Below are 12,727 nucleotides of genomic sequence, written 5' to 3'. Positions count from 1 at the left end.
AATAAGGTAAATATTAATAGAGATTACATTATCAATCACAACATATAAATTTGTTCATCTTGACTAACCTTTAAACACATATTTCTATATCCAAATCTCATTCGGACGATTCTTGATTCTATCGATTTCTAAGTTAAGTCACAATCAATCCCAATATCAAAATATAACATTCAACCAAAGCATTGGATTAGAATAACTCAAAACCACCAATAACTCCAAATATCACCCTTTTGACCATCCTACATTCCAACCCAAATATCTCCCAATCCACTTAATTCCACCTGTTAAAAAAACCCTTTTTCGAAAGCCAACATAATCCCCAACAAACCCACAAAATTTCATAAAGTTCCACCAAGTAAAACTCAACTTATTACCAAATCATTTAACCATAGAAACACACCAAAATAAAACATTTCCATCCAAGTTATTCACTCAACCTTCACCTCATGCAGTTACAAACCGTTGATCACAAATAATCCAACCACTCACATTTAAATTCTAGTTAAGTTCCCGATCCGTGTGAGCACTCTATCAACCAATCATATCACACCTTTTAAGATATGTCCCCACATGGTCCATATTATTTAAATCCACACAAATTCATGATCATCATCATCATCATCAATACTACGCTGAATAACATTATTATCAGTTTAATCAATCTTAGTTGAAACTCTATTGATGGCGACAGAAGAACCTATTGCGCCGGCAACAGTCGCAACCGAGGAAAAACCGAAGAAAGTTAAGAAAGCTCCGGTGAAGAGTAAGCCTAGAAGTCCTTCTTTGCACCCACCTTACTTCGAGGTATGTTTTTATTTATAGTTTTTGTTAATTATTTGGGAATAACCTGAAATATATTTGAACAATTTCGGGTTATTCAAACTGAATTTATAATTTGCGTTAAAATAACCCGAAATCAAATCAAATTGAATTCTATAACGAATTCCAACTAATTTCTAATTCCGAATAACTCAAAATTCAAATTGAACCGAGCTCTAATGGCTAAGCTTGACCCGAATGATGGGGGTCGAAAACATATATACTCAAAAATTTCTATTGAACTGGCGGGTCGAAAACGTATGTACCCAAAAAATTTCTATACAAAAATTACGAGCCAAAAGTTTGGGGGTCGGGCCTCCTCCCCGCCCCTTCTATAACGTCACCTAATATGAAACTAAATTTTGGTTTATTCGTCAGAATTCTTAATCTGGATTAAAATTTGTAACGCAGAATTGGTATAATGTGATTAATTAAACTGTGTAACAGATGATCAAGGAAGCCCTTGTTACTCTAAAGGAAAGAAGCGGCTCAAGTCAATACGCAATCACAAAGTTTATCGAAGAGAATCAAAAGAATCTTCCAGCCAACTTTAAGAAGGTTCTGTTAACTCAATTGAAGAAATTTGTTGCAGGTGGTAAGCTAGTGAAGGTTAAGGCCTCTTACAAGCTTCCTGCAGCCGCTGCTCCGGCCAAGAAGAAACCTGCAGCCAAGCCGAAAGCGGTTAAGAAAATAGCCCCGGCTAAGGTTGCCAAACCTAAGCCCGCTCCTAAGCCGAAGGTGGTTGCAAAGGCTAAGGTGGCTGCTGCTACCAAGGCGAAGCCGAAGCCGAAGGCTGCAAAAACGTCGGCCGCAGTGAAGAAGGCGACGGCTAAGAAGGTGGGTGTGAAGAGCTTGAAGCCTAAAGCCGCGATAGCAAAGAAAGCGACTGGTACAAAGAAGACGAAGAAGTGAGATTATAGTATATTTGTGTGGTTTTGGAGATGTAAAATGTTGTTTTGTGTGGATAGAGTTGTTAAGCTAATCAATCAGTTGATCAGTCGTTACTAAATTTGTGTTTATCAGTCTATGTTTCTAATCCAATTATACATGTGTTGTTTGTACATGTGGTTCTTCATTTGTCATGTGCGCTTCCTTCATCGGTAACAAAGTCATGACTTACCCGTATTAGGCAACACTAGTATGGGGTAATGGAATGGACGAAAGAATGGAATGAACGAGGTAATGGAATGGACGAAGGAATGCAATGGATTATTACCATTCCATATCTTGTTTTGTTACCAATGTGAATGGAATAAATTATTATTGTATATTGTTCGGTAGCCAAGAAAAACGGAGTACTAAAATCAGCGGTGAGTGGTGGTGGTCGGTGGTAGTGATTGTGGGTGATTATAGGTGGCGGGTGTCGGGTGTCGGCGGCGGCGATGGGTGGTGGTGGCGGCGGCGAGTGGCGAGTGACGGTGTGGCGGTGACGACGAGTGGTGGTGGCGGCAAGGTGGTCGTTGGTGGTGGGTGGCAGAAGAGGTGCGTCGGCGGTGAGTGGTGGCGGTGGTGGTGGCTGTGGTGGTGTCATCGACGATGGTGGTGGGCGACGGCAACGAGTGGCGTTGGTGGTTGGTCGCGGCTGTGCTGATAACGGTGGCGAGTGGGTGGCGGCGACGACGGTGGCTGTCTGGGTGAGGTGGTGGCGGGTGGCAGCGGTGGTGGGAGGTGGCGGGTGGTGGCGGGTGGCGGCGATGGCATCGGTGGTGGGTGGTGGTGGGTTGTGGCGAAGGTGGTGGGTTTTGGTGTTGTTGATGAATAGTGCAAGAGGGGATGAAATGGAAAAAAAAAACATAGGGAGTGGAAGGAATGATTTTGAGGGAATGAAATGTCTTTTGGAATGGGTGATTCCATTCCATTGACAAACCAAACACCTTTTTCTTCATTCCCTAGTAATCATCCATTCCATTCCACCTCCCATTCTTTCATACCAAACACTACCTATACGATGCTTTGACTCCTTTTGGTATTAACAATTTAGTAATTAGAAAGCTTATGTGTATATTTTTAACCTGTATTGAAATGAGTCCATGGTTCTATCTATAGAATATCTTGATTCCCGAGTATTTGAAATGAGAAAAACATTTAAGATGAAAATTCATTCTATTAACATGTTATCTTCTGAATCAAGAATTGAACTAAAATGGGGGCGGGGTTTGGCGATTAGATTGATATAAACTATTTTACTATAATTGGGGTTCAAAACGATGCCAAGACATTTTGGTTATGTTCTAAAGTAAGACTTAGGCGCGGAGTGTATACTCACAAATAATTGTCTGAAACCTAGACCATACATATGGCATCACTCAAAAGAGACGTATATGAATTTCTGCTTTGTTCTTAGTAATATATCAATAATCATTTATAATAACTGATAATATGTTTGGTGAGTTAAGCTTATTTAAGTAGTTCGTATTTCACCTTTACAAAAAGTCAAATTTTACCTAAGTTGATCTTGTGTGCTACACTTGGTAAAGTACGAAGTTTGGAAAAGACCAAAATTTGGTGGGCTTTGTCACCTTAGAAAATGGTGATATGGTTAAAATCTTATAAACTTTCATTTTAATAGTTAATCAAGACATAGATATGAATGGACTAGTTTGCTTGGAAGGTATGAATAACCAATTGCTTTTCTCGAAAAAAAAAAAAAAAAATGAATGTGCCAACTTCCCTAAAAATGTGGAATTTCTTATGTTAACTAACTTTCAATGAAAATGTCTATCATCAGTTTGAATGCTGGTCTAAGGCAAAGCAAAATTTCAATGGAATTCATATACAAAAATAGTTGCAACTTCTTTAATTCATATAGAAACATACATAAAACTTCTCTGTGTTCTAATTCTGTTATTTATATCCACACCTCAATTAGTATTACTTATTCTTAAATCGACTGGGTTGAAAATTTTTGTTTTAATTAACAAAGGTACAATTATTAGTATTTTTTTAATCTTCTATGACAAGCATTTTGAATATTTATCGTTGATGCTTTAAATATAAATCTTATATAAAGTAGAGAACAATTGAATAATAATTGCTGTGTGAAGAAAAAGAAAAGGGAACGACGTTTGAATTAGAATGATGTGAAGATTTTTCTCTAACCTTGATCTTTTAATTTTGAGAAGGGTAGTTTTGTCATTTTAACAGAGAAGGGGAAATATGCAATTTTTATTTAGGCTTAGGTAAATATGCAATTAAGGGTGTTTTTAAAGGGAAATATGCAATTATTCCTTCAAATAACATCCAAGTATAAGATAAAATTAAAATATGGAGGCTACTTCCAATTAGCTAAGAACTCGGGTAGGAAACGGTATTGTTTTGGTTATCAAAAAATGTATATACATTGATACATACTCATACAACTTTGATGATTTAGTTGAAGAGGTTACAAATCATTATCCATCAAATAGGGATCTCGTTTTCTCTATTTATTTCGTTGACAAATATGCCATAGATCAATCTATTATCAAGCTTGATTCTCATGAGAAATTTGAGTTTATGATTAGAATGTATGAAGTGGAAAAAGAACTTGTCGTTTATGTGACAACGAGTAGTAATCATGAGACTTCTTCGGTTAATCAAAGGTAAAAGTTTGTTTTAAAGTGAGTTTAATATTGTGTGCATCAATATCTACTAAATCATTAGAATTGTAAATCTTTTTCAGGGGTCAAGATGAAGTGGGTGACGAACCACACATTGAAGATGAATCAGAGTATTCATTAAGTGATGAAAGCTATCATAGTTATTATAGTAGTGATGATGCAGTTGAGCAACATAACTCCCAAGAGGAAACTTATACCAAGAAAGTCGACCCATCAAGTTGAACTCAACATTTGAAAATGTTTCCGCGTTTAGACGAACATTAATCCATTATGCACTTGTAAATGAATTTGAATACTTCATTGAGAAAAGTGAACCGACAAGAGTCACAGCAATGTGTGTAGACATAGAATGTAAATGGAGAATACATGCCTCTGTCAAGCAAGACGGAGTTACATTCTAGGTAGGATTTATGAATTAATTACTTGTTGTTTTCCATATTGTTAATAAACTATATGTTTATATAATGTCATGAAGGTTAAGAAATTTGTAGAAGCACATTCCTGCACTCGAAGTAACAAGGGTGGTAACAAGGTTGCAACTCAAGGATGGAATGCCAGTGTTATTAAAGATAAGCTAAAATCTGATGGGGACGTCTCTACTACAGAACTAAAGAAGTGGGTTATGAAGATTTACAATGTTGATGTGTCATACTATAAAGTCTATAGAGGGAAAGAACAAGCTTACGCTGATAAGTATGGCAAGTGGGAAGACTCGTTCATGATGATGAATGATTTCAAAGGGGAACTACTACGGCGAAACCCGGGAAGTATTGTTGACATCGACTTTGAGAAAGATGGTAATAAAAAAATTATTTTTATGTTTTTTTATATCACTAGCCGCTTGCTCAAAAGGGTTCCTTAATGGTTGTCGTCCTTACATTTCTCTTGATGCCTGCCATTTGAAAGGAAAGTTTAATGGGGTATAGTTGCTGCCAACAGTGTTGATGGTAACAATTCCATTTTTCCGGTGGCTTATGGTGTACTTGAATCAAAAAATAAAAACACATGGATATGGTTTCTTGTGTGACAACTCACTTTTCCGTACATTCCGTACACTAATTGAACAGTAATTTGTGCTCTAACTAACTGTGCATGATCTATTTTATAAGACGAATGAAATTCTGAATACTGTTATATACATATAATGGCATTTCATGTTGCAAGACTTACTACATGCAACACGATATAGTTCTAATAATGTACAGAACAGAATTGGCACCATTATCAGACAAACTAAAATGCTGACGAAGTTCAGTACATAGACAGACAGTGTTTTGAGACCCAGTATGAGCCAGAGACCAAGTGATATACTAGTATAGTGTGTAGGAAAGTAAGGAATACAAAACTGCTTTCCTAGGTGATAGATAAAGTGCCGGGAAGTGCCTAAAACTCACCCAAAGTGCAGAATTCTGCATAATTTAGCAAAAATCAGCTTTTTAACAAGCTAGATTCATGTAAAAATATGACTAAATGGCCCTGAATACTTTCCTAAGTGTCGGGAATTAAAAGTGTCACGAAAAGTTACAAAAAGGACACTATACGATATAACTTATCACTTTAACGAACCGCTATCTAACCGAACAACCGGACATTACCCGAAACACCAAAATATTGCTAGAAGCATTGTTTTATTATTTTTGAACTAGTTATGATCCCCGAACACCCTAACACACTATATAATGCATCAAACACTTAAAGTACTAGACTTTATGTAACACCCCGTGTTACCGAATGTCAAAGTCAAAGTCAAAGTCAAGATTTACTTCTTTGACTGTAGCTAGTCTATTAGTGTTTTCATTAGTTGTATTATGTGGAGTAAGTGTTGTTAATCAAAGTAGTCGAATGATCAATCAATACGAACCGATTTACGACATTGAATAGCAGGAAGTAACAATGCGATAAAGTCAACTAATCAATAATCAAGCTAATCTAATCATCATCGAACTCGAAACTCGAATTACGCGAATTCTGGTGTTAGTATACGTGTGTGTGTGTGCCTTATGTGTTACTTGTGCATGTTACTTTAGGTGATGTGTGATAATCAATCGAAACTCGAATCGAAACTCGGAACTCAATCGAACTCAATCGAAATCAAGATATGATAAATGGTGGCGAAAAGATAGCGCAAAATATAGATACTTGTATGTAGATATAGTGGTTGGGATTAAAAGTAATTTGAATAGTAAACTCTATCGTATTCACATCGTCCTCAATCGAAATCGAAATATCAGAAATCGTCGCACCGAACGCTCGAAACAGGCTGTTGATCGATCAAGCCTTCAGCCGATCGAACAACCCAGCCGATCGGACAGACCGTCCGATCGGACAGGCTGTCCAATCGGGATGCCTAGCCGATTGGCCAGCCCTTTCCTCTTTGGGAAGCCTATAAATAGCCCTGTCATTGTCATTCTTTCCACTTTTGGAAACTCTCTGACCGACCGACTCGTGTTCTTCGTCATTTCTCAGATTTCTCTCAATCCCGGTAAGATTTCATCCTAAATCTTGTACTTTCTTGATCTATACACACTCCTACACCTTTCTGTCTTTCAAATCTTAACTTTTAACCGTGAAATCATCAAGATTCAAGCATTCTAGGATGATGTCATCATGGTGTTCTTGAAGAACTTCATGTTTTGGCCTCAATCCATCAAGAATAACTTGGATCTAGCCGATTTCCACATAAACAAGCAAAGATCTGTCATAGATCTGAACATTTCTCGGTGAAAAGGATTGAAAGATGGTTTCTCCAACTTTCTTTCAACTATTTTACACTCAAAGTCTTAAAACCGATAGAAACGGAACTTGTGCCGGCTTACTAATCATTCCGGTGGTTGCACGACTCAAGATTCGGGTTCTATCTACGAGGTCCACTGATTTCGGGTTAAACGTTAAACTCTGTTCCAAACAGTTCACCGGCCGGATTTGGGTGATTCCTGTCCGAGCAGGAGAAACAAGTAAGAACGAGGGTTCTATTGTTCAACTCGTTAACGAAGCACCTCAATATAACGACAAACCATCAGAACAGCTAAATGTTAGACGATCAGGACGACCAGGTCAGGATGCTGACCGATCGGACTGATTGTCCAAACGGACAGCCCGGCCGATCGGACCAGCCAACCGATCGACCAGGCCAACCGATCGGCTAGCATATGGCCCCACGCCTTAACAATGTCATGAAGTCTAGTATTGAACGAAGTGCTGCTAGATCGGACGGCGGTCTGACTTGAATTACTCTTCGGATCATGAGATACTATGCTTCAATCTTAATCGATTTTCAACATGTTCGATGCACTAGGAGTGCCACCCGATCGAATAGTCGTCCGATCGGATGACACCTTACTGAGAACTTGTTGATGAAGTACCTAACCGATCGGCTAAGCCGGCCGATCGAATGGTCCATTCGATCGATCGACCTGAAAGGTAAGGATACTTCAATGTTTTCAAATGCTACAACAAAAACTTCAAAAGCCAAGCCATCGTACATAAACACATCCTACACAAAGGAAGAAACAATCCACTCGAACAGCCCAACCGATCAAGCCCACCGGCCGACCGAACAGGCTGTCCGAACAGACTGTCAAACCGAACGAACACCCCGTCCGATCGAACCTACCGTTCGATCGACCAGGCTGTTCGACCCATCAATGCTTGTATTCATTTTACGCGTTACTCATCGTTATGCTATCGAACTATTCAGGCTAACCCTACTCTCAAGTGCTCCCTTCAATCCATCAATCACTGTGAGTATACTCGAACCCTTTTTGCTTTAGCACTTTTGGGTGTTACATACGTTACTTATTCTAAATCACTATCAAACACACTACTTAATTATTTGAACGCTAACCGTACCGCATGTATTACGTGACTAAATGAATGCGATAGTACTATAGTTTGGACTCAGCACCCGTTCACACGGGGGTTGTTAAGGACCATTACTTGCATGGATTACGGTGGTAATCATGTATTGCGAACTGCCTCGGGCAGTCAACCCGCAGTCATTGGTATCGATAGATCTATGGCGATAATTAACATGCTTCGTTTTCCTCTATGTACGTGCTGGTTATGCGCAAACTATTCGAACTCTATTATGCTATTATCAAACTTGTATGCTCACCTTTACATTATATGTATTGACTTTATTTTAACGTATGTGACAGGCAATTAGGATGCTTATCTGCTAGGAAGGCGAGCTTAGAATAAGTGTCTAGAGCATAGTTGTCTGTAGATCTTGCAGATCGAGTCTCTAGAAGCATTTGAATAATATTTATATTTGAAATCTGAGTTGTCGGAACAGAATATTTGACTTGATGTTATCTGTAATAATTTGTTTACTATTTAAGGTACGGTATGGGACGTATTATATAAATTGAATAGTAATAATAGTTGTTATGGAAACTTCTGGACAATCTGTTTCGCTCAGTGCCATGCCCCGATGATTCCGCCAACGGTTGGGGTGTGACAGATTGGTATCAGAGCCATAACTATAGGGAATTAGGCTAGACTCGACCTAGTCCAGGTCGGAGTCTTAGAGACCTAGACTATAGTTAAGAACCCACAGGCCAAGCTTATGTGCTGTGTACCCTGCTTATACCCGCTTACACTACACTATCACTGCACTCGAATTTTCAATAATGAGAAGGCAATTTAGTCAAGATTAGGTGTGAGAACCGCAAACTCTCGACTAGATTGCCGGATCAAAGATTTCTTCATTCTTTTTAATAATGAACGCTTATTTAACAAGGGGAGTTATACCAAATCAGGAGTGAAATCCATATTTTGATGAATAATCTCCTCAATTTCACTCAAACAAGGAAGAAATTGCTAAGCCAGGGGTGAAACCCAAACCTTGGCAACTTATTCCAACTTTTACTCATCTCACCAAAGCCTCGACGGACTCAAACGACCTGAACTCACGAGTATGGCCTAGGGAATACGTGCTGGATGCCCAAGAGTCGAGGCAGGAACACGATCCTGAAGGTCGGAACGTGACGACAAGTCCATTGAGAATAGTCGAATCGCTTTGGGTAGTCAATGTCTAGTAGCTGCAGACAATCCGTTTCTCGATTTACATGTGTTTTGATTCTGAGCCCGCAACTGCTAACTCTGATAATTCGTCGATTTTATGTGTTATATGTGTTTAACTGTTTACGTGTTTAAAATTTTGAGATTTCTGCACTCACTTCGAGCGACACACACAACTCGCTCTGTTCTTCTACCTCAAAACGGTGACAAATCGCTACGAACCTAGATGATAATACGCTACGATATACGCTTATACTGTACTCGACTTGCTATACGATTATACTATACTACTCGATATACTATACGCGATCACTATACACGAACGAAATGCGAGCTTTGAATGATAGGTTTCTGTATTCTGACTGCCTCTGTGATTAAATAGGAATGTGCTTCTGTGTTTAGGTGTCTCTGTGCTCTACGTGCTTATGTGCTTTTGTGACTACGTGAATCTGTGATTATGTGCTTATGTGTTTATGCGATACATGTTTCGACGTGTTCCTGAGCTCTAGTAAGTGGTAAACGTGTGAGGTGAGATTCGATTTTGATGTGTCTGAGACCTACGACGATGTCTGTTGCAGACCATGTCGTCATCGGGACACCGAACCCCACTTACCCGCCAAGAAAAGAGAGACAGACGTCTTGCTGCTATCATCGCCAAGCAAGTCGCGAAAGCTGTGAGCGAAGTGTATGAGAACGTCAGCAAATCATCTGAGGAGTCGAGAACTGAAGCTCCAAAGGATGCTGCCAAGACTGTTTTTAGCTTCAAACAGTTCAAGGCATGCGGACTAAAGGAATTCACCGGAGAAGATGGCCCAACAGCTATGTTTCAATGGTTTGATTCCATCGAAGTCACTCTGCGCCAAAGCGGCTGTCCTGCAAATCTCCGTACCCTAAACGCAACCAGCGTCTTCCAGTCCCGAGCTCTAGACTGGTGTATGGCCGAACGAAACAAATGCGGAAATGATGCAGCTTATGAGCTGACTTGGGAAGAGCTGAAAGCCATTATGATGGACGAATTATGCCCTCCCCACGAACGACAAAAGTTGGAGGATGAGTTTTGGAACATCAAGCAGAAGGACGGGGATAACGCTGCTTTGACTGCACGCTTTAAACAGCTCAGCATTATCTGTCCCGACCAAGTCAAGACGCCCGAGATAGCGATCAAGAAGTACATTCGAGCTCTACCCGATTGTGTTGCCGATTTTGTTCACGCCGCAAAGACCTCATCGATCGAGGAGACTTACTTGCTTGCTGCCGAGATCAACGACAAGCGAGTAAAAGCTGGTTTCTGGGATAAGCCCTCCAAGTCTCTACATCAAGCCACCACTGCCTCGACCGCCAAAACCGCCACTGCTCAACCATCCAAGTCATCACGTCGCAAGAAGAAGCACAACAACAGCAGCTCCAGCAACAAGAACTATGCGGTCACTACTACTGCTGCTCCTCTGCAAGCCATACCGGCTCAGCAGCAGTCTCATCATCGACCAGCACCAGCCACCCAAGCGCCGCCAGCGAAGCATGCTTACACAGGACCCCACCCACTCTGCCCGACATGCTCATATCATCATCCGGTGGGTCTTGCTTGTCGTTTCTGCGCACATTGCAACTTGTACGGCCATTTTACTGCCAATTGTCGTTATGGTCCTCGTCAAGCCCCAGTTCAAGCCACTGCTCAGCAAGCTCTACTCCCAGCCCTGCAAGGCCAACACGCAGCTCAAGCACCCGCGATCAACGCTCGAGTCTGCTTTGCATGTGGTGACCCCAACCACTTTGCAAACATGTGCCCGAACAGGGTTGTAAAGCAAGAGCCCCAGCAGCAACAGCAGCAGCCTCAGCAGCAGCAACAAGCAGCACGCGCCAAAACCTTCAATATTAATGCTCGTCCAGCCCAGGCTGACAACAACGTGGTTAATAGTACGTTCCTTGTGAATGGTATTTATGCATCCTGTTTGTTTGATACTGGATCCGATAACTGCTTTGTGTCGTTTGAATTCGAGAAGCTCCTTAGTCGTAAGCGTTGTTATCTTCCCTCGTCATTCGAAGTGGAAGTCGCTACTGGAAGAACTGTCGCCGTTAATTCTGTCCTTCGTGATTGTACCCTCGAGCTCAACAATCATATCTTCCCTATCGACCTTATTCCGATGCAACTCGGAAGTTTTGACATCATAGTAGGCATGGACTTTCTACGCGAAAACCATGCTGAAGTTGTGTGCTTCGACAAGATGATTCAATTCTCACTCGCGAATGGTGATTTATTATGTGTGTACGGTGAAACTGTGTCGAAAGGTCTCAAGCTCATGTCATATGTCCAAGCTAGCAAGTATCTCCGCAAGGAATACAGAGCTTTCTTGGCAAACATTGTAGTAGCGGAGAAGGAAAAGGAAGACAGAGGTTAAAGACGTCCCAGTGGTCCGTGAATTTCCTCAGGTGTTCCCTGATGATCTCCCCGGATTACCGCCCAGTCGTGATATCGACTTCCGTATCGACCTCATTCCTGGAGCTAACCCCGTAGCCAAAGCCCCTTACCGTTTAGCGCCATCCGAAATGCGGGAACTCTCGAACTAACTCCAGGAATTACTTGAAAAAGGCTTTATTCGCCCGAGCACCTCTCCATGGGGCGCACCAGTCCTTTTCGTCAAAAAGAAGGATGGGTCGTTCATGATGTGTATCGACTATCGGGAATTAAAAAAGTTAACCATCAAGAACCACTATCCCCTACCTCGCATCGACGATTTGTTTGACCAACTACAAGGTGCTACGTGTTTCTCAAAGATTGATCTACGCTCAGGCTATCATCAGTTACGCATACAAGAGGAAGATATACCCAAAACCGCTTTCCGCACTCGCTATGGCCTCTATGAGTTCGTTGTTATGCCTTTTGGTTTAACCAACGCACCCGCAGTTTTCATGGATCTGATGAATCGCGTGTGTAAGCCATATCTTGACCGTTTTGTCATCGTATTCATTGACGATGTCTTGATCTATTCCAAGTCGAAAGCCGAACACGCGCAACATCTACGTTTGGTTCTCGAGTTACTCCAGGGGAACCAACTCCATGCCAAGTTCTCCAAGTGTGAATTCTGGTTGGAGGAGGTTCAGTTTCTGGGTCACATCGTGAATAGCCAAGGTATCCATGTTGATCCTGCGAAGATTGAAGCAGTTAAGAGCTGGATTACGCCAAAGAACCCGTCTGAAGTCCTATCTTTTCTCGGATTAGCGGGCTATTATCGATGATTTATCGAAGGATTCTCTAAGATCGCTGTGCCGCTTACTGCCCTTACGCATAA

At 41.0% G+C, this 12,727-nt stretch overlaps 1 protein-coding gene across 1 annotated transcript; it reads left to right on the top strand.

Annotated features, from left to right (window-relative positions):
- Positions 1–563: 563 nt before the first annotated feature.
- LOC110929189 (histone H1) lies at positions 564–1,880 on the top strand. The gene is made up of 2 exons (XM_022172317.2): positions 564–804; positions 1,267–1,880. The coding sequence occupies exons 1-2, from the start codon at positions 682–684 to the stop codon at positions 1,729–1,731; spliced, it is 588 nt and encodes a 195-aa protein (XP_022028009.1). The 5' UTR covers positions 564–681; the 3' UTR covers positions 1,732–1,880.
- Positions 1,881–12,727: the final 10,847 nt, after the last annotated feature.

This window comes from Helianthus annuus, chromosome 8 (genome assembly GCF_002127325.2).
Source record: "Helianthus annuus cultivar XRQ/B chromosome 8, HanXRQr2.0-SUNRISE, whole genome shotgun sequence".
Taxonomy (NCBI): domain Eukaryota; kingdom Viridiplantae; phylum Streptophyta; class Magnoliopsida; order Asterales; family Asteraceae; genus Helianthus; species Helianthus annuus.
The sequence above is the reverse complement of the archived record's forward strand: the minus strand, read 5'-3'. Positions and strand labels throughout refer to the sequence as shown.